This window comes from Prosopis cineraria, unplaced genomic scaffold, assembly GCF_029017545.1.
Source record: "Prosopis cineraria cultivar Desert tree isolate PC_DT_omini unplaced genomic scaffold, ASM2901754v1 PC1, whole genome shotgun sequence".
In the NCBI taxonomy this organism is placed as follows: Eukaryota; Viridiplantae; Streptophyta; class Magnoliopsida; order Fabales; family Fabaceae; genus Prosopis; species Prosopis cineraria.
The window spans coordinates 55,906,060-55,929,791 of record NW_026555332.1 but is presented as its reverse complement, the minus strand read 5'-3'; the positions used below and the strand labels follow the sequence as shown (position 1 = coordinate 55,929,791).

General features: G+C 33.3%; 2 protein-coding genes across 3 annotated transcripts; one reads left to right on the top strand and one right to left on the bottom strand.

Annotated features, from left to right (window-relative positions):
• Window positions 1-11,310: 11,310 nt before the first annotated feature.
• Window positions 11,311-13,096, top strand: LOC129318835 (probable galacturonosyltransferase-like 7). Its single transcript, XM_054963811.1, has one exon. The coding sequence runs from the start codon at window positions 11,789-11,791 to the stop codon at window positions 12,890-12,892; it is 1,104 nt and encodes a 367-aa protein (XP_054819786.1). The 5' UTR covers window positions 11,311-11,788; the 3' UTR covers window positions 12,893-13,096.
• Window positions 13,097-18,251: 5,155 nt separating this feature from the next.
• Window positions 18,252-23,585, bottom strand: LOC129291137 (syntaxin-43-like). Of its 2 annotated transcripts, none has more exons than XM_054928335.1 (8): window positions 23,193-23,585; window positions 21,217-21,493; window positions 20,642-20,731; window positions 20,261-20,338; window positions 19,361-19,438; window positions 19,219-19,284; window positions 19,066-19,146; window positions 18,252-18,936 (listed from the first exon to the last, which is right to left on the bottom strand). In XM_054928335.1, exons 1-8 carry the CDS (start codon window positions 23,378-23,380, stop codon window positions 18,829-18,831), a joined length of 966 nt encoding a protein of 321 aa, XP_054784310.1. In that variant the 5' UTR covers window positions 23,381-23,585; the 3' UTR covers window positions 18,252-18,828. The 2 variants fall into 2 exon arrangements, with proteins under 2 accessions (XP_054784310.1, XP_054784319.1); XM_054928344.1 differs by having other exon boundaries at window positions 23,267-23,585.
• Window positions 23,586-23,732: the final 147 nt, after the last annotated feature.

Below are 23,732 nucleotides of genomic sequence, written 5' to 3'. Positions count from 1 at the left end.
GAATGACTTTTAACCATTAAAAATTGACAATATATTTGCTGTCAAAATTGCCCTTCCTTTTATGCTTTCTCAAGTTTATGATTGGCATTATATTGATCTTATGCAGGATATTCTAGGTGTTTGTGAATCAAGCAAGGAGACCTCTATTTCCTACGTGGCTCGTCAAGATAATGAAGTTGTTAATTGGTTAGTAGTGACAAGTTCTAGAAAAATACACTTGTATGGATGGTTTTTTCAAGCTACATCTTCTTTATTTGTTTTATTACTTGTTGATTTAAGAATTGTTATAAGTTTTGATATTGACAATTTTTGTAATTATTGGAACGTAATTAGGGTTGGTTAATTTTCTACTATTGCTACTTTCTTTCTTCTTGTGTTGTGTTTCTTTTTTTTTCTTTTTTTCCTTTTTGGTGAGTTTTGTGTGTTACATTGTATTCAGTTTTTTCTTATTTTGGCTATTAGTGATCGTAATGCTCTTTTGGTGACAAATAATATTAGCTCTTTTTTCTAAAACAATTGTCCTTTCATTGAATTTTGATACCCATATCCAATTGAAATGTAACTTTTCTGAACGATTATCGCAAAAGAAAAAAAAACTTTTTCGAACGATATGGTATTATACAAGTGAAGTTTCCTATTTAGTGGCATATCTATTAATTCAATATATTCGAAGGTTAAGAATAAAAATCTTAATAAATACAAAATTTATAGACAATAATGACAATTACAATAATCAAATGCATGTGATTGAGAGAATATGAATATAACAGAAAACTTCATTAAATAAAAAACCTAAAATTACTCCAATTCAACCATAATATCAAATGTAATCAGATTATACACTTATATTTACTAATATATTCTTTCGCATTTCCACTAAAATAGAAATAAGCTTGCATTTGGAACATGTTGATAATTGAACAACACTCTTTTTTTACATAATTAGTTGATCACTCACCCGTTGCATGGGATGTTATTTTCACAAATTTTTTTAAAGTGTTAAATAACAATAATCAATATATATTAAGTAATTATATGAGTAAAACAATAAAAAGAGATAACTTATCAATCAATAACTAATATGTAATAATCCAAACAGAGAAAAAGATAGGGGATAACATGATAGCTAGATAAATTTTAAACATGAAAATAAATTGGATGCAATAATTTGTTACACAAAATAAATAAAGATAGATAAAGTTTTATATATATACATATATATAAGTACATGACCTCAGGGAATAAGTGATTGCTATATATAAGTTATCTCCTTGGAAGTAAAATTTATGTGTTTACCATCTACATCAAGAATTAGCATCTTCAATCATTGCCCACTTAGCACTCAAGATATAACAACAAATAGTTAACCATGTGTAAAAAGTTTTGAACTCTTAACACATAGCTCAAATTCCAATCCACCCAAGCTAACCTTGAGAGGAAACTCCCATACAGTTTTAATGAAAACCATCAAATGCTTGAAAACATGAACACATAATAAACACATAATACTTAATATAATTGAATCATTGTAATTTCAACTGCGTAAAATAATCCTAATTACACGGATACATGATTAGATCACAAATAAATGGGAAGCCATGCAACTCACTATTTTGTAAATAATATGATTTTCATTGTTGTATAATGATAAATTTATAATTAATACCAACATTTACATGTTTTAATAACATAAATTATAAAAATTACTTAGATGCGATATAGTGCACAAAAATTAGAGGAATTCATTTCAAAATTAGGCATTTATTTTATATTTGCATACAAAGCAAGATAAAGCATGATATCATTGATTCTTAAATAAAATGATTTATTATTAATTTCAAGGCATCTTATATTGCTACGAAGTAGTAACATCTTATATTATATATAGTAAAGTATAATAAATTCTCTTGTTGATGGGATGGTATAATTAACAGTACTATGGGCCAATTGCTTGTCTTTTTTAATTCAATTATTGCCTGTCAACATTTTTGCAACTTCTTTTTTTTTCCATGTTCTTGTTTTTTTCATTTTGTTAAACCAAAAAAAAAAAAGTTAAAACACGCTCAACCATAAGTCCATAACTATAAACACTTAAAAATGTTTTTTATATTGTATTTTTTATAATATCATATTATATAATTTTTAATTGTTTTCACAATTTATAAGTTCATAAAGAAAATAAGGTGCTAATATTTTCACGCATAAACAAAAGTAAAAAGATTTGTTAAAAAAATGTTATTATAAAAAAAATAATAGCTTTTTTTAAAAAAATGCAATATTTTTTTAAAAGGGTCTTTTTCTACTTACTTTTGATCACAACTTTGGCTTAAAAACTCACAAGTCATAAAAGGGAAATGTAAAACTTACATGAAAGTTGCGAACACTCCATTTTATCCGAACCCTTATAAAAAATAAATAAATAAATTGAAAAGTTTTTTAATAAAATAATAAAAAATGAAAAATAAAATTTAAATAATAAAAATTTTATATTTGTGCCTTAATATGAGTCTTTAATTAGAGAAAGATAAATGAAAATTCAATCCCTAAATTTATGCCTTGATTTGAAATGGTGAAAGTTAAATAAAATTAATTATAAATTATGATATGAGGGGTTCAACTATTAAAGATGCAACCCTAATTTTCATCTATAAAAAGGAAATGAATGTTGTGGATCAAAGGACGAAAACAAAGGCAAAAAAAAAAAAACAGTACCATGAGAGAGTTTGTTAAAAAGATGAAAAATATTTAACTGTTCTTTTATATCATCTTCACTCATTATAATATAGGGTTAGAAATGAATAGAGATGTCCTGAAGAGGATGATATCCATTAATCATTATTCTATAATGCTCTAAGAAAAGTCAATATTCTCACACTTGTGATCACATATATAATTTTCAAAAATATTGAAGGTTGAAGGACATATGATTATTAATGAATTAGTTAATCCTTTTGTTTTTCACGCTCCTTTCTCAAAAAAATTATGCAGTCGTGTATATATATAGTTACTTTTGGTGCCTTGTATTTTCTTGCTTCTTTCTTCATCCCCATCCCTCTCTCTTTCTCACATTCCTTTACTTTATCTTCTTTTTTTCGTTTTCCTTTTTTGTTCCTCCTTTGATTCAGTTTTTCACACAGGGGACGAATCAATTTTTTTTTATCCCCATGAGTATCCTTTCATGCATACAGATAGATGAATTGAAAGTCACATGCGTGTTTTGTTTTAATGCTCACACATGCATAGTCAAATACAGACTTTAATCATTCATCTCTTTTGTTTACTCTGCGTGAGATGAACATTGAAATAATCATCAAAATTTTTAAGAGTGATAAAGCTTTAAAAGTTTGATCTCTTATTTTTTTTATGAGCACCTTATATTATTATACCTTTCTTTAACACATACTACACCAATGATTTGAGATTTTTTGTGCGTATTTTTTTTAGACATGTGAGATTTTTAGAGTTTCTATAGGTAATTAGTCGATCGGCATGCCTTATGTGATAATAGGCTACTACAGGCACACCAATCATGGTGCTTATTTGATTTGTTCAAAAATCATTTTTTTAAAAAAAATGAGAGATTTTTTATATAAATAAATAAGTTGGCAAATAATTTATATTATATGTGAGATTTTGAGATCTCTACATGCATAAAATAAATTAATTTTTGTGTGAGATTTTTAAAATCTCTATAGGAATTTCAATATTTTTTTTAAAAAATTATTTATCAAATAAGGGAATAATTTTTTTTATAAATTAAAAGACACAAATCCAATTAAAAAACCTTTTTTAAAAAAATAAAAAATATCTTTCTTCTAAAAGTTACCAACAAAGTGATATGCATTTCTACCCTTAAACTAAAGGTATAAGGCCTTAAGTGTGCGTTTAGTTTTCAGTTTGTCAAAAGTTCATTTGGTGAAAGTCAGTTTAGTAAAAGTCAGTTATTGTAACGAAATTTGTGTTTGGATATATTTTTTCAAAAGTCAGTTTGATATATTAAAAGTTATTTAGTTTATGATAGTGAAATGTATTTTTGAATGTACAATTATCAAAAAAGACATTAATTTATAATGATTTATAATTTTTATTAAACAAATATAATATATTTAAAATATTTAAAAAATATAATAAATATTTTAAATAACATAAATTTTGATCTATAATGCTAAAAATTTAATTTCTAATTATTTGTATTTTTTAATTTGTACTTTTAAAAAATGTAATAAAGATTTGTAATTTTTATTATACATTAATGCTAAAAATTAACATGATTAATTACTCAATTTATAATATTAAAAAAATTGATATCTAATTATTATTATTAAAATGAGAATTATATTTTTAATGAATTAACTATTTTTTAAATAAAAAAATAAGATATTAAACTTAGAGTAGTATGGTCAAATAATATCTTACTTTTCAAATCCACTTTTCAAAAGTTTTAAATAGTTACGTTTCAGAAATTCACTTTTAGCTACTGTTTGAATGTACTTTCAGGATGTGCTTTTCTGTAAAATATTTCACACAAACAACTTTTAACTTTCTGAAAGTAAAATTTTGCTTTCTGAATGTGAAACGGAGGAAAACCAAACAGACCGTAAGATTTTATCCTAAGTCAAGTTCAACTTGTAAATAAATAATATTTTTAATTATAATTTTCTTCTTATTTCCTTTTTTATTAATTAAGGATAATTAAATTACATTTAAGGCCAAATTAATTTTTTTTAATCAACTTAGGATAACCGTTTTTACAGATGGGTGATATGGGGTGCCTAACACCTTCCCCATGTATAATTGACTCTCAAATTCTATTTTGATCATTATAGATCATTTTATTTTTTTTAAAAATTTTTAAAATTGTCCTTTTAAAATTTTGATGGCGACTCCTATATTTATTAATTTTTTTTCTTAAGAAGATCACGATTCGAGCACGACAAAAGCAAAAGTTTGTCCATATTTTAGCAATTGGAGAAACTAGATTTATATTTTATTTTTCTTGAGTACGTGGTGTATAAAAACATGCGGACACAATAAATGAGTGTTTGATCTCACTTTTAATTATATATTTATGAACTTTATTGATTTGTTTCAAGATAGTTTTATATGTGATTATTAATTGTGCATTAGGTTATTGGTTCCCTTTCATATAAATCTCGTCACCTTTTCTATTATTTGTGTATCATTAGCAATATCATTAGAATTAGACGGGATATTGAATTGATCAAGGCATTGATTCTTGGTTCAATTGTTTAATTAGGGTCAAAGTATTTGTAAATAAATTAATATAGTTTAAATATTATATATTAAAAATAATAATCAAAATCAAAGAAAATTATGACTGCATTGATCCATTCTTCAACAGTTAAACAAACACAAACCTATTAGAGTGCAATCAGGTTGAGAAAGTGTGCACCCTGATCACGTTGCTTTAGTTGCTCAACAAGTCATCTAGTCTTAATCAAGCAACTCAACTGAGAGAAGGAGGGGAGGGAATGAAACACCTAAACTTATAACCCAGAAATCTTAAACAAATATTATGATAATAAAAACTAAACTCACAAAATTGTTTACCATGATATAAAAATTCAAAACCAATTTTCTGCAATTTATTAGAGAGGTGTCCCGTCTCAATGGCTCTCTTTAAAACTCTTTAGAGAGGTGTCTCATCCCAATGGCTTTCTTTAAAACTTCTTAGAGAGGTGTCTCGTCCCAATAATTCTTTCCATATGAGATATTAGGGACCTTAAAAATGGCCAACCACTATACGCAAGGTGGGGCTAATTATGCAATCAAACATTTTGAAAATAGATAACTTCTCATTAATGCAACCTCCCGCATATGCTAGCAATCATGGAATCAATTTCCAAAATTTTTAACCAAGTCGTGGTATCATTTTTCGATCAGCTATAACATCGTTAATAAAAATACATGGTTCTCAAGAAATATCATAGTAGCAATAGTTCCACTCAACAGCAGTTTATGGAAACATAAAACAAATGCAGGCTATCATGTTTAGCTATTTATATATTAAAAATATTTTTCTATGAATAGATAAGTATTTAATGCATGAATAAAATTTCAACCATACAAACAAGCATATGAAGTAAACCAATACAGTTACCTCTTTTCTCAAAAGCTCAATGAAACTACTTGTGGCCTCCGCACGACCACGGTAACGTCACAAAGTCAATGTACACAGCCCATAAGAGTACAAGTCACATAAGCATATAACTCATAGGGCTAATTTAGACTAAATATCAACCTAAAATGTCCGCCAATCATCTCAATCCCTTGTGTAAACTTATTTCTCAATTTCTATATAACTCTAAAGCATTAATGTTAAGCCTATGCTCATCTCAAATCCTCATTTTAAGGATTAAGCATTACTCTAAGATTCTCAAATCAGATAGAAAAAATTATATTTAGAGATCAAACATCCTCAAATCTCAAAATAGACTTAGATATATGATTAAAGTAATTTTCTATCAGTAAAAGGATTTAAAAAATTTTAAATAGATCATAACCTAGATTTTTTTCTTCTTCAAGAATCTGAAAACTAAGGAGGTGTAAAAATAGAATAAAAAAATTTTTTTCTTCTTCAAGAATCTGAAAACTAAGGAGGTGTAAAAATAGAATAAAAAAAAATTGGAATACTTGCCTAGTCCTAGAGAGTCTCAAATTATCCTTAAACTATTATGGTTGAGTTCTAAAACTCCACCCAGACGCCACATGCCCCTTTTCTCTCTCAATCGCGCTGTTTGCCTCTGGGAATTAATTGTTGAAAATGCATGTGTGTGTTTAGGATATTCTCAGTGGGCCTGGGGCTTTTATTTTCTTTTTCTTTTTAATCTATATATATAATATATATTAAATTATACATAAGCGTGTGTCTGTGTGCGCGCACACACACACCCCATGACTTATCCCCTCTCTCATGTATCATCATCATCATCATATTTTACTTGAAATTAAATCTTTATAATGTATTTTATTTTTTGGCATAAATTCTCCTATTTCTTTTCCAAAATTCAAGTCCTTAATAAATGCTCAAAAATTTTATATGCTTTGAAATTCCTTTTCTATGTCATGAAACTACTCATGATTAACTTCCTACCAAGTGATTGAAGCCTCTGATGTTACAGGGGATGCACAGATACAGAATTAGAGGGAGGGAGGGAGAGAGAGTTGATGAGTAAATGATACAGTGAAGCTAGAGAGAGAAAGAGGGATAGGAGGAGATTTAAAGCTGATCCAGAGTGATGCTCGCTCGCATAGGATTATGTAGATTCAAAGCGACGTTGGATGAATGACTCACACTCGAGCACTCGAGCAGATGAAGGACGAGCAGGGATGATGTATGAATGACAACATGTGAGGCTGAGGCAAGGGACAATGAACAACAAGCTGGGTTGAGATGATGGCGAGGAAGAAGTTTAAAGAATGATGAGGACGGCCATAATCGCAAGATAGAGGTGAAAAGAGTAGATGGAAATTGGGAATTAAGGACGTGCTTGGTTCAAAAAGAGACGAAAAAAGGGAAAAGAATTTAATAAACCTTTCTTTGATTTAAGAGGGGAGGGAAATAAAAAATAAATTTATAATTTTATTTCTATCAAATTTAATTTATTTTTTTTTAAAAAAAACTGTTACATTATAATTTATTAAGTTTTTATTTTTAGGATATGAACTTATATTGATAAAAAAAATTAAAAACAAATACATTGATATTATATTTTATTAGTGAGTCTAATGAAAACTATTAAAATTTTATACATAACAAATTATATATTAATTTTTGTAAGGCAATACAATTTATTTTATCATAAGAAAAAGAGAAAGAAAGATAATACATAATCTTTTAACATTAATGGTACGCTAAAATTTTTAAAATAAATGTTTAAATTATTTTTAATCATCTTCTCTTTCCTTTTGCCTCAAAAAAAAAAAAACTTCAAATTGGAGGGGGACTAGAGTTCTCCCTTCCCCTCTGATTTTTAAATCAAATGGGGGTTCCTTTCTCCTTCTTTTATTAGGCACTAATCGAACAAGAGAAGGGAAGCAAATCCTCTCCCCTTTCCTCCAAAAACTTCTAACCAAACACACCTTACGGCACAGAGGGATGAGGGTGTGCGACTTGAGAGTGAATAAATTAGATATCAAAGTCCTTCCATGTTAGGGAAAAATAAAAAAATTGAAAAAAAAATAAAAATAATGTCGCTCTTAGCAAATCAGGGGAGAAGGAAAAAATAATTTTGAACTACTTGTTCATTTGATTCTCATCGGTTCAAGACCAATTTGGGCAGTTCACCAACAATTTCCCCTCCCCCTAGTTTTGCCTTGCTTTTGGCCAACTACCTGGTTAATTATCGATTAAACTGGTTGAACCTACTAGTCTGATTTGATTATGATAACCTTGACATTATAGTAGTTGAATCTAACATAAATAGGTTCAGGACTAATTATTGTGTTATAATTTCATGTTGGCCTGCTCAAATATTTTGTTTAAGCGTAAATTGGCCTAATGGCTATAAAAAATACAATTCTCATAAATTATGGATGGAGTTTTAAAATATTTTAAAATATGGTCCATTCACAAAATTAATTAAAGGTGATTTTTTCTTTTTATTTATAGAACAAATATATTATTAAAATGCTTTGCATAAACTAGTCTGTGAATATATCTCCTATAACTAACTAAATGATTTTAAGCTTTAACAAATTAAATCAAATCACTGCACACACATCCATCATATCTCTCATTTTTTCACAATAATTCCTTCCCTTTCTTGGTGGGTAGAGGAATCAATGTGATATTCACAAATTACTTTTTTGTTCTCTTAATAAGTGCACCCTTTTGCAAGATATGTCCCAACATAAGTAGTTCAATTTTGTGACTCTACAAATGAGTCTCATTATTAAGTTTCCTTGCGTATAGATGAATATAAACCTAAAATTTAGTTGCAGAGGGTTATTTGATTCTTTGTGATGAGTTAAAATGTCTAAAATTTTGTTTGAACTGTATTTGATCTGTTTTGAGTAAAGGATTATGTTTTCATGTTTTTAATCCATGACATTATATAAATATCATTGACAAACTATATTAGTGAAAACTTAATAACACCATTTAATCTTGTATATACGTAGATGCTTGATCTCATCATTTATTATGATAGAAAATAGAATTTATTATTATTATTCTAGGTATTTGATTCCCTGTAATAAGCTAAGATGTTCATACTTTTTTATTGATCGTGTTTGATCTGTATTAGGCAAATTATTGTGTTTTTTTTTTGTGTTTTTGATCTATGATAGTATATCAGTTAAAACTTATCAACATCATTTAATCTTATATATATATGGGGATGCTTAATCTTGTGATTTCTTTTTTTTTTTTCTGAAAGAGGATTAAATAAAGCTCTCTTCTGTCTTCGAGTATTTGAAAGAAGGCTTTTTTCAAAAAAAATATTTGAAAGAAGGTCATATTATTTACAAAGAGGGTAGTTTTGTCATATAAAGCTTAACTAAATATTAACACGGCCATAATGTAAAATATAACAAATTTTGAGCTATTTATTAAGTTTGATTCTATAAAATAAGTTATATATGTAAAAGCCCTTTTATTTAATTATCACTTGGAATATTAATACAATAATATGCTTGTCAATCATACTTTCTAGAATTTTCTACCTATGACTTTGCTTTGCCTTCTACTGGGAAGTGGTGATGTTCATGTTATATAAAATTTAACCCAATCTAACTTAAATATATTGCTAAAAAAAGTTATTTATTTTGTTGATTTGTTATAAAGGTTTTTTTTCCCTAGCTATGAATACTATTAAGATCATACATTGCAAAAATATGGATGATGGTGGATAACTTTTTTTTATTTTTATGTGCACACATGTTCTCTTATTGGAGATAATTATATTTCAAGCACGGTCAAATACTCAATACAAGCATTACATATAAACATATGTGTTTGAATATTGATTTGTCATATTGCGAGAGACAAACCCATTGCACATGTATATATTAAAAAGAGAATAGATTGAGATGCCTTGCCATGAAGGATTGAGTTATCACATTAAATCATGTACTTAAAAAATTTAACAAATGTGCGAATTGACTTGCACACCATGCAACGAGCGATGGTACAACACTTTTAATTTTCGATGTTCCGCCTTCAGAGTGTCGTCTACTCTTGAGTCTAGACTTGACCTAATCTCCTTTTACCTGCATGATTTTCCATGGCCTTATATTCCAAAAAAAAAAAAGAGAATACATTGCCAAAGAGGTTAATATAAAATCTTTAAAAAATGATTTTAATGACATGAAAGAGGGAAGAGTTAAACTTTATTTATTCAAGAAGAAAGGCTAATAGTTGATATTTATTAGAATTATTTTAGTGTTTCATCATATAGATAAACACTAAGAGCTCATTCTCTTTGGACCAGTCACATATAACATAGATAGTCTAGATTTGCAACTTTTTACTTCAATTTTTTAGAAATTATTTTAATGGATATATAATCCAAAATAAAGACAATCTATTAATTGCTATTTTGTCCAAAAATAATTTTTTATTCAAACAACACTCATTGAAAAATTATAAATCTAGATCATAAAAATTATATTTTAATGGTTTAGACGTAATGAGTTCTCATTTCTTATTTGTATGATAAGTATTGAAATTGGTTTTGATATTTATCATTGTGCAATTTACAATGCTATTAGTTAAATACTTAAATGTTATAATTTTTTTTTGTTAAACATTTGATCTTCTAGAATTCAAATTGAATTATACCCTAACAAGAGTTGCATTCTATTAGACAAAAACTTCTTATAAATATACATGTTCACATGATGGCCAAAAACAAACAAAAAAAAAGAAAAAAATCGGTGAATATTTTTTAATCCCTGCATTATACAGGGCATTTTTTAGTTATAAATATGATAAAAAAAAGTGGAAATGAATAATAAGACATTTAAAGGTAAACTGTACAGGGGCATACTTGGAAGGATGGGAATTGGGAAGAGCCGAAGGGGAACAGAAGGAGGACAGCAAAGAAGAGGAGAGAGAAGGGAAGCGAGGATGGAAAATTCTGAGGGCTAGTATAGTAATTTCCGAAAAAGACAAGAACAGCTGGTGCTTCTCAAAAATGGGGTTTTTTTCTTGCATTTGTCTCGCTCGTTCCCACGCCCGTGGTAATTAATTAGAGTACTTAATAAATAAATATTAAAATTATAGATTTACCCACCTAAAATATTATAATTATGTTTGGGGCTCTGTATTTCTATGGTGGAAAACGCAACCGCTAAGCTGGAAAGGAAAAGGGCTCTCTCTCTCTCTCCCCCCCTCCCTGCAGTTCACCTTCATGACACTGCACTATCATCTGTCAATATATTTTTGTTCCGCAGAAGATACACAGTGAGTGAGGCAGTGGAGGGAAAGAATTAAAGAAGCAGAGGAGCACTAGAAAAGAGCGACGGTGCCCACGATAGCACCTCTGCCTTTTCATGGATTCCTCTCCTTCTTCTTCGTCTTCCTCTCTCATCTGCTTTATCCCTTCTCGATATCGCTTCCTCCCCACGGCATCCTTGCTCTGATTGATACTCATACGCAGACGCATAGGAAAGAGTCCGATTCCAATAACTTTCCGTTCTCAATAGTTGTTGCCTCCTCCCTGTCGACATTAGAAGAACCCTAACCTTCCTATCGTCGATTCTGGCAGATCGTTTCCTTTTCCGGTCCATCCAGAAGAGGAGGAGGGGGTTTTGCGGCGCCAAAATGTTGTGGCTCATGCGATTCTCGGGATTTTTCTCTGCCGCAATGGCTCTGGTTGTTCTCTCTCCATCTCTGCAATCGTTTCCTCCGGCGGAAGCCATCAGATCCTCCCACCTCGACGGATATCTCCGTTTGCCAGTCCAGATGCCCCCCACCGATAGTGAAAACCGATTTTCATTCCGGAAAGCCTCTGCATTCCGCAATGCCGATAAATGTGGTTCGAATCAAAGGGAGGTTTCGGGGGAAATGAGTGTTTGCGATCCTTCTTTGGTACACGTGGCGATAACACTCGACATTGAATACCTCCGCGGTTCAATCGCGGCTGTGCACTCCATTCTGCAGCATTCCTTGTGCCCGGAAAGCATCTTCTTTCACTTCCTCGTGTCGGAAACAAATCTGGAGTCGATAGTTCAATCGACGTTCCCCCAGTTGAAGTTCAAGGTGTATTACTTCGATCCAAAGATTGTAAGGAACCTGATCTCGACCTCTGTTAGGCAAGCGCTTGAACAACCCTTGAATTATGCCAGGAATTACTTGGCGGATCTTCTGGAGGGTTGCGTGAGCAGAGTGATTTACCTGGATTCTGATCTAGTCGTGGTTGATGATATATCCAAACTGTGGAGTACGAGCTTGGGTTCTAAAACAATCGGGGCACCGGAATACTGCCATGCCAACTTCACCAAGTATTTCACGGCAGGATTCTGGTCAGACAAGCGGTTCTCCGCCACTTTTGCGCGGCGGAAACCGTGCTATTTCAACACAGGAGTGATGGTTATAGATCTAGTCAAATGGAGGAAAGCCCGGTACACGAAGCATATCGAAAGATGGATGGAAATCCAGAAGAGCGATCGGATCTACGAGCTGGGTTCACTTCCGCCGTTCCTACTGGTTTTCGCAGGACACGTGGCACCCATCGAGCACCGGTGGAACCAGCACGGCCTGGGTGGTGATTACGTCAGAGGCAGCTGTCGAGATTTGCACCCAGGTCCAGTTAGCCTGTTGCATTGGTCCGGTAGCGGCAAGCCATGGCTCAGGTTGGACTCCAAACGGCCCTGCCCACTCGACGCCCTATGGGCTCCTTACGATTTGTACGGTCACACCCTCTGAAACGTCATGACGGCAGCAAGGGTTGTTGCCGGTAAATTCCCTCCAGCCTTCAGGACTGTTTTGTGACACATCCTTTGTTCACTTGATTCTCATTTTGGTATTTTTTTTTTCCCTCCTTTCTTTCTTTCTTTTTTTTCTTTTGTTCTCTTAGTTCTTACTTCGATCGTCTACTAATTTTTCATATTAGACTATTATTTTTTTTCAGGCGATTTTTCATTTGTATTCTATCAGATTATTTCCAGCTCTGAAAATAAAAAGAAAAAAGAAAAACAAAGGGGGCACATTCAACTTTGCTTTGTTTCATAAACGAAACATTTTGCGGGCGGCATTTAGGTTGAACCGTCAAAGTTAGGTTCCTTCTTAACTATCTGAGTATCTTGAGCGAAAGCTATGCTATAGAATTAAAAAAGGCGCGGACTTTGGAACGACCAAATAATTACATTTTGAACTTGTTAATTGCAATTGCAGCAGTTCTAATTAATAATTATGTTGATGCGTTATGGCTTTCTTGGTTAGTTCTCAGGAATTCCCATTATAGGCTCTAGGTGCTGTCTGCTGCATCCATGAATGTTCTTTACTGCATCAGTTATTAACTTGATGTACTGTTGGTTGAGGGGGTAGATATGATAACAGTCTGCATTATCTTTGTTCTTGGGGCATGGTATGTCGATGCTAAAAGGTCAGAAGGGAAAAGATGGAAGACAAGTAGATGCGTTGCTGTAACTATGATTAGTGGGGAGAAAACTGCGTTTCTGATATGATATGGTAATGCTTGCCGGCGGCAGTAACGATCCCATGAGTGTGGGTCTCTCTGACGAAGCTATTAAGCTTAGTGGTTTATTCAATGAGGGTACTCCAAGGGAAGAAGGCACTGCGTGGTTCGCAGCCATGACTTCTCCACGCTCTCACTTTTTCTTGCGTCTCACTTTATCCTTTGCTCCCACTCCCATAGCTTTAAATTTTATCCTCCATTGCTGATACAATCTATGCCGCTTCATTTTTTCCCTCAACAAAATTGGCTTGAAGGTCAGCGGAATCAGTGTCGGTTGAGGCTTCTTGTTTCTGTACAAGTGTCTAAGTGGGGTTTATTAAAATATCTGGAAGCCTACACGTGGCTTTAAAACTTGAAGCCGCCGCATTAAGTAATCGGTAAGGATGAGTCTCTGATTAGGTTATTTTATAATGTTTAGTTGTATGATCTAGAGACCAAAATACGCAATGAGCAGAGCTCTCTCGAGTAACGAATACGTGAGCAAAATTGTTGCCTTTGAAATCTTTGGTAAGTGGCAAATAATATTTTGTACTGAAAAGGGATTAGGACGTGGCAACTAATACTTTAGTTGACTCACTTATCTTTCGCGGCCAAATAGAGACAGATCATTTTCCTAGACATAGATTTGGAGCTACTATAATAATGTTACTCAATAATCATAAGGTAAAGTAATCATTTTAAGGAAATGATTTGATATGTTCGGACGATTCTAGAATATGAAAGGGGACACGGACGTATTACGAATCAAAGTAACGAGCGGCCGATCCCTGTAGAGTAACCCTGGTAGCGCATTCCTCTTGATAGCTGATTTATGATCTCAATCATGTGATTCTCTAATCGACTAATGAATTTCAATGTTAAATTATTTTTTAATCTGAACTTTTGCCGTCTCTGGCAACTTTCCATGGCTTGATCTGCGTGGGACTATAAGAAGCGCTCCTTTTTAAAGAGGAAAAATCGTTTTAATTTTAGCGGGTGAAGGTTGTTGATTCATGCGAATGGAATTGAAGCCTCGTTCAATTTTATTTTATTTTTTTTCAAATCCATATGCAGATAGTTTTGAATTTGATGGATTCATGAAAAAGAGTTGGTGAAGAGAAATTGCTCGTGGCTCAGAAAATGCTGACAACAATTTGCCATTGTCAATTGGATCACACACAATTTTCCTTCAATGCGCATACCAGAGGCAGCAGCTTGGCAGAATTAAGAGGTGCTGTTATTCTGCTTCATCTTGTTATTAGAGGTTGCTTTATTAGGCCAACTTATTTCTTTTGCATGTAAACCTTTTCAAGTTGAATAAAGCAGCATGTGGCACATTTCACTTTCATCTCTGTATCATCTGTTCTGACAGCCAAAAAGAAAAACAAAAGAAAAAAAAATAACTCCATTCATCTTAAATTATAAAATACTTTTAAATAAAATCATACATATTAATAAAATTCATTAATTATATTTTATAATTTTATTTTTTTTAAAAATATATAAACTTTTAAAAATATTTTTCATTTAATACTTCATTGATAAACGAATATTAGAGTAATAATAAAAAAACATTATTAATGAAATATTATATTTTGGGATATTGAATTTACCCAAAAATATCTTATAATTTGGGATGAAGATAGTAGTTCTTGGCAATCTATTTTAATACAAACATGTAGAACCTCACCTTTTTACATGGCATCCCCCTCCCAATCTTTGAAAATATGAAAAAAAGAAGAAGAAGAAGAAGTAACGTTACCAATTTTAGAGGATTTAAACTTGAGAGGATCCAATCCTATGGAGATAAATGATCCGATTGTGATTTGAGCGAGTTGCTAATGTGGCATGTTGTGATAAGGTGGTTTTTGCGAATGATTTTCTTTGCTAGGCGCCATATGCTCTTTTACTTGCAAAGCATGGAATTCGAACGCTAAAAATTTGTTCAACCTTATTTTTTAATATAAAACCCCCGAGAAATCAATAGCATATATAATTTTAAGAAGACAACCGTTTTTGTTCATGCGGTTATCAATCATATAGTTCCTTCATACTTGTATAGTATATTCTCTATTCTCAAATTTGATGTTCTCACATGATTTTTTTAATATATATATATATATATCGTTGATTACATACTTGGCATAAATTCAATCGAATGAAGAATAGATTCTAATTCTTTTTAGCTGAGCTGTCGGTGAGATTGTGCCCTTGTGCAAGGAAGCTTTCAGTGATCAATCATATTAATGTAAGCTTGCGTGTGTCACTTTCAGGCACCATTATTCATGTGAAGCACCAGATAAACAACTGTCATGGTTCTTAACTGATGCTGATGCATTTCATAAATCCATGAAGTCACAAGCTGCAACAACATCCCACAGTATTGTCAGTGGAATGAAGATCGAACCAAACCAATTTCTTGACAGAAGTATTGAAAAACCAACAACCAACTCAATTGCTTCTGTGTTTTTTTTTTTTTTTTGGAAAGTCATCCTATGGGAAGCTACTGAAACGAGGTTCTAAAAATGTTTGGCTACAATCAAGACAAACATCATAGAACAGGATATATAGATATGTATGGAGCTTATATAAGTTCCATAAATTCTCATAAAAACATGAAGATTATGGAAGATGCACATCTGGTTTCAGGGTCTGAGTTTGTTCACTGGTCATTATTATGAGAGGAAGGAAAGGAACAAGATAAAGAAAAGGAGGAAGCACAAAAGTAGCCAAATAAAGAGAAGAGGGTTTTGGAACCCTTGCAGCTAAAAACAGTCGGTGAGTTAATTCTGGGGTCCTGGTGGACCATAGACATTCCGTGGTCCACCAACTCTGGTATCTCTCTGACTCTCTCTTTATTCACATTTATGGCCTCTTCTTCTCCACACATCCATGGTGCGCGCGCACACAGACACATCGCCAATCTCGATATCACTATGCAGCTGAAGCTACTTCCACGTGGGATATACCTGTTTGTGCTGAAATTGCTATGGTGAACCTTGAATGATTTGGCATGCCGAGGCAAGGACAGTCACCCACTGGCAACCACTGTTTGAATCTCTCAAGGTACCTTAATGCCCCGCTGGTTTTTACATTTATGGCAAATCAAACACCTGTACTTTTGTCAATGGCTAGCCTCATGCAGTTAATGCACTCCGATGAATATAAATGGAGAACCAGCTTGCTTGCTGCTACTTTAATTGCAACCGGTATGCTTGGACATGGCTTCAACCTTCATGGTCTTTGCTGTTCTTCTGATCCCTGAATCAGATTCATAGATTTCCTTTCGTCTTTGGGTTCAGGAGCACTTGATAGCTAAACATGCACGGCCATTGATGTGAGAGATATGAGATGGGCACATTGAATTCAAAAGCTACAGCAAATGAACTAGAGATGAATAGCTGGCCGAGAGTGATTGGATCCAGGATTTTCTTAAGAATATGTAACAATGCCAAAACGTGAATTTCACCGAGCAAAAAAGAAGAAAAACAAAGAAGATTATTTGTGATCTAATTATCTTTTATGAACCACAAACTAAAGTTTTAGGCGACAAACAACACATGAATGTTCATTGCCAGTCCGATTTTGTCCTTTACAACGAAGTTCACTACCTCGAGGGGACCATGTGAGAAAAATCTATATTCCTGTTTGTTTTTTTTTTTTGGGGGGGGGGGACCAATCACAATTAGAATCGTCAGGGTTAAATTAATTTCTCCACATGCGATGACAACCGTACAATGATTATTGCAAAAAATATGTGTTGTATTAATTTCAAATGTTTGGATTTGCATTAGTATTAATTGATTATTAGAATATTTATAAAGTTGATTGAATAATCAGTCTTGTTTTGAATACTAAACTCAGAATAAACTGGATTTTGTTTCATTATGTGCATCTCTGGACGGTAGGTTGGATTACACGTAAGACTATTGTAGCGTAGATGTCCCATTTGAAGGGCAGTGTATGAAGGGCGGCACTTGATACACAGATTCCACTATTGTATTACTAAATGTGATGTGAGTTTCACAATCTTGTTCGAAAATTTAACTGTCGAGTAAATTGAAGAATTTAATTCCATGAGACCATGGGGAAAACTGAAAAGTATCCAATGATTTTCTCGGGGAATTGTGGGTTCAAAGGAATTGACACCTGGTTCGGGCTCAATCCATCTTTGGACCCGATTCATCTCTAATGTTTTCTTTTTGTTCCGAAGAGCCAACTAATGTAATCAAAGCCGGTTTGATGATTCGGTGGCTCTTACGATCTCCCAAGATGCCGAGTCAGAGAGCTGGTTCTCTTCTTTATCTCCACTCCTTCCATCCCTATATATAAACTATTTTTAACTAAATCACACAAATTAATAAAAATTAATTATTTAATTAAAAACACAACATTTTAATTTTATCTTTAATTATTATAAATAAAAAATAAATCTTTTTTTAAAATAAAAATTTAAAAAATCTCTTATATATATAAGGACAGTAAGAGTACTTGACTACCGCCTTTACCTCCAGATGATACTGTAATCATGATAGAAGAAGTCATTTTGGTCATATGCTAGCTGCCTACTATAGTCTAATTTCGTTCGAAATAAAATAATTGCAAAACTTCAAATAATAACTACCAACATGTATATTTCTTTGCCCCTAACAGTTGACATCACGTAAATTGAGAACGCTTTTGTGACTAAACCCACCAGAAGAACGTGTAAGTGGAGGGTCACGATAATCATACAGTGCCAAGTTATCTAATTACAAGAAAACGTAATTGAAAAATACACCAATTTCCTGTGGCCAGTTTGAACATTTATAAAGGAGACATCCGGCACCCTCAAGATTTCCCGATGATCAATCACGTGAGGCAGATATATATTGAATGAGAGAGAAAATATTTTTGCATACCCCAGACACCATCATACCCGCTTCCTTTCAAGAAGTTGATGAATCTTTGATAATTGCAAGGGCCTCTCATAAAGATAAGTCCTCAGACCATCGTGACAACCACTATTCAGACAACGCAACAATTAAAAAAGAATCAATCTCCCTACTTCCGCGGACTGGAGTGCATATCATAGTGCCGATAAAACCATATTCCAATAAAAGGCAATTTCATTCTCCATGGCCCAAGGACGCCAATGAGCATGATAACTGGCAGGCAAAGTAGTCACTGACTCTGAGATATATGACTAAAACAATATCACCTTGAGTATCAAGAGGACTAGCATGATGAAGCACATTATAACAAGCACTGTTGCACACATAACCATTCCTCCTTTTTTCTGCGTTCTCTCAGCCTGCAAGTAGATGTTATAAAATTATCTGAGAACACTTACACCAACTGAAATTCTAAAAAAGCAGGCTAATACAAGCCAATTTGCATAATCAGGAGCTTGAACTAGTAACAGGGCAAGCAGTAACAGAACCTTCTCCAACTGCTCAAAGCCCTCTTCAACTGATGTAGCAACATTCTGAATGTTGTAGTCAATTCTATCCACAATTGTTCCCTGCAGGAATATCAGGTCAACTAATCACATTTCATTCACTAAATCCATTTTATACAAGGGTGGCGCACCAACCTGGTCTATCACAAGAACAGAGAGATCCTTCATGATCTGGGCCAGTTCGTTTACTGATTTAGTGACCTACAGCACATTTCACATTGTCAGACAGGGTAATGAAAGAGATTTGTCTCTAAGCAATCGAAAGCCTTCATATTGCCTGTTCTATTTCTCTTTCCCTTTCCTCCGAGAATTGTTCACTCTTCTTTAGCTTTGCCATTTGATAATCACTGAAACCCTGAACCATCAACCAACAATTGTTACAATTGTCTTGTCCTCGCATTGAACTCCAAGCAGCACAAGAAAAAAATGCCAATAACAACACATACAATGTTTATTTTAAACTATCAGCTTAGACAAGTACAAAAACAGTAGGCCCCAAAGATTAAATTTAAACCCAATACAAGCAATTCTAGTTTATAAAAATGAAAAAGAAAATGAACACAATCAAGCTATAATAATTTAATCATTACCTCACTCTTGATAACGTTTAATTTATAGAATAAACAGGCCAACAATGCCTCCTTTAGGCAGACCCCAGGAAGATGACAAATAAATCCTCATATTCTCATTATGTAATTTAAGAAAAATTGAGGCCAAGTGCAGGCCCTACAGGAAAACTTCATCCCCCCCTCAAATACCAGGTATTTGTTTCCACATTCCAGATCATACAGCAGAGTCCCTCATTTTTTGGGCTAGTTCTTATTAAATAACGTAATAATGGACTTGCAAAATAACATGAAGAAAGACATTTGAAAATACGTGATCTCCAACCTAGAAGAAAGCAAGAAAAGCCACAGTCACTTGGTACAATATCAAACATAAATCAGTTACTATCAACGTTTAATGGGAATTCTGTCCTTTTCTTTGTATTCTGTGGGAGGGAGGGTGGGGGAAGAAATTGCTGCTCTGTATGAAAGAAAATCTTGCAGTTTTTAACATTTTAATTTTTTTATTGACAATCTCTAGGAAAGAAAAAGGAGTCATTAACAGGCACTTGGTACACGATTTCTTAAAAATTAGGCCCAGCTGGAGCAATTAGTTGCATGAAACAGCATACCGCATCACTAAATCCATCATCCTGCAAACCAAATTTATAGCCATTCACATTCATCTCCAAGTCAACACCATCATATCCCTACAAAATCAAATTTGAACGTAGACATCAGTGAGGAAATATAAATGAAATATATTGTCGTAGCTGAGCAGTGAGGAAATATAAATGAAATATATTGTCGTAGCTGAGGGATAGACATAATTTAGACTTAGGATAATGATCTTCTATTTGATCATTTGGATACTAAAAGAATAACAAAAGGGGTAAAAGTGAAGAAAAAATATGGCTCCTAAACAAATAAATTGATCAGTCATTAAATAAACAGTAAAAGGGTCTGTATAATTTTGGAAAGAAGAGAAGTAGGATAAGCATGATAATTGCAACCTCCTTTTGCTGTTGCAACCGTTTCAAGTATGTTGACTGCTTTCGCCGGAGGTCCATTGAAAGGTTCTGAAGGTCTGTAGCAAGGGAGCGCTGCCATAAGTTGATAAAAATGAGTCATACTAGTTGGCAAATGATGCAAAGCATATTAGCAAAAATATGCATCCTATGATTATCTTATGGAAGCAATTACTTAAGCCAGCTTCAAGGAACAATCTCAAAACAATGATAGAATCAGTTCTGAGTGCAATCAGGAGAACAACTGAGGCAATGTAGATAGGAAATAGAAGTCATTTAGATTAATAAATCAAATCATAAAGAGACATGAAATTGCCAATAGGACTTTTGGGGACAGGGAGGAACCATAATTCAACAGAAAGCCAGCAAAGCATGCCTCAACAAAAATAGTAGATTAGTAATCTGCAATAGCTCATATAACTCCTTTTAGACAAACTCCTAAATAAAGAGAATGAAAAATTTTAACTTTCCAATTCATCCTTTGGAAGCCCCGTTCCAAAGAAAACGTGAATATAGAATCAAATACTATCCACTGTGTAATATATGGTATTTTAAATTACCTGTACATTTTTTCTGACATTAGAATCCTCAGAGGACCCACTAGCACCAGAGAGTCTTTTTAGCTTCGTCTCAGATTTTCTCAATAGAGTAGTAATCTCCTGGGTGAGAATCTCAATCCGTTGTTGATCTTCTTTACTATCATCAAAAGAGGGCATTAATGCCTTTGCATGAAGTTTGACTAGCTCGGACATTTTAGCTCGAGCTCGTTGTATATTTGTAGCTATTTCTTCAGAATCATCTACCCAAGCTGGTGGCAACCCCACAGTAAATGCATCTCTGAAAGCCAAGGCACAATTTCTGATTGTTAAAGAAGAAAAAAATTCAATGTTGAAGGCATAACTATATCCATGTCACAACCAAACTATAGGAATGGATTAAGCCATGCCAATTGAGGAAATTAAAACAAAAAATGTACCCACTGGCCAAGCACTGAACAACCGCACTTACAAGAAGCCAGATTGGGGGCTACATGCTCCTCACTTCCCCAATCTCCCATGGCAATGGGCCCCAGAATTCAATATTATAACAATACCGTAAGTAACTTTCCAAACTCCACAAGAAAATCTATCAACTCAACAAAATTATTGCCTTCCAGAATTATTTTGCTGCGGTAGATATTGGTACAAAGGGAAATGTAACAATTCGTATTCAATTCAATCACCCGCATGCATCTGTGTCATGCCTTATTTATAGGCCATTAGAGATACTAATCGTCTAAAAAAGAATAGCTTCCACTAACAACCACAAAACTAATCCAACTAATCCCTTTTAACAATAATTCCCCCCTTAAAAATAATAACTGCCCTAAAGTATCAGAAAAACTTGGAAATTTAGTTCCTTTTTCACATGGTCATTTATATTGTAGTCGTGGAGAACTAAAACTTAGGACATCATCGACTCCCCACTTGCAACACCAACTCAAGTGGGTTTGCATTAATAAAGCCATCTAGAGTAAAACCCACAGTCCCACACTAATGTTAAGATTTGATATGACAATTGCATGACTTTTGCCACCTGTATTGGACTGGACACTTTTCCCTCTAGCAGAAGCCTTAGACTACATGTGCATTTGAACTGCAATAGGACCCTTGATACAGCTTTTATATCCTTATCATCACCTATGCAGTAAACAATATCGTGGGTACAATGGAACATATTTAATACATCATCTAGCTACCCTGCTTCCATTGTTAATACTGCAATTATCACTGTAGTAGATGTGTTGGAAGTTCCATTGTCAGAACACTCAACGCTAAACAATTGCAGTCCATAGAAGGCAATAGAGCACTTCTCAGTCGATTTAGGATGCAAATGTCCCAGATCTAGATTAGAATATCTTCCTCTTCTTGAATTTTGATGGGCAGGAGATCTTGATAGAAGGTGATCTGCGTCTGACTCCTACAATTCATTTCCAGTCTTCATTAGTTCCCCCATTCATGTCATGAAGTTTCAACATCCGACAATGTCCATTTGTATCCCTTAATTCATTTTCCGGAATTTATCATGCATTCTAGCCATGGTGCCAGGTTAAGCTCTGATACTAATTGGAAGTTTGGTTGTGAGAAAAACATGAAAAAATTCTTATTTAATTCACAAATTTACGTCTGCCTCATCACTTATTTATAAACTATTAGGATGAAAGTTATCTAACAACTTTTACTTAAATCTACTGATCCTAATTAACTCATTCCACATGATAGATAGCGATTCCCACAGGATATATCTCCTTTGTTCGATGATGATATCAAGAAAGCATCCCCATGGTTTCGCTGCTATAAGGGGACGAATTGAAATAATTCCCGAATCCACTAGTGCACCAAAAGCCGTAGGAGCCACAACTTATCGGGTGTAACCTAGTATTTAGTAGAGAAGTAGCCTAGTAATTAGTGACTGGAACCGAAAATCGTGAAGCATAATACACTAACTCGCATATATAGATCAAATCCAGATGCCGCTTTAAAAAAACAGAAAATACCTCGAAGGGCCCGGATCTTCGGTGCTTAGAGGAGCATATGAAGATTGATTCGAACGAAGAAGTGAAGTGCTCACCATTTCAATAACGGGACCGCCGGAACCAGAAGCTGAGGAAGATAAAGGGGCTCGCACGCTCTTGACGGCATCTCTGTGCTTTCTGAATAGTACAGTTCGATTTCTGCTGGCCATTGATTCCTAAAACCCTGTAATTCGGTAAACACAGTACTGAGAAGCGAAGATTGGCGTAGAGGGGCCAGATTCAAGCGCCCAATACCAATGGAAAGAACTGAACAACCAAGAATTGGAAATCTCGGATCGGAAATCAACAGATTTCCGTCAGCGGGGCCGATAGGGTCAGTTTCGTCAATTTGAGTAGATGTTCCCCACACCCAGCCCTGGCGCATGAATTAATTTTTTTTTTTTTTTTTTGTTCCAAGGACAAACGTAAATATAATGAACGGGGTTGGGCTTATTATTTTTTCTGTTTTAATTAAATTTTTTAATAAATAATTATTTATTTTTAAATTAATATATTTTTTAT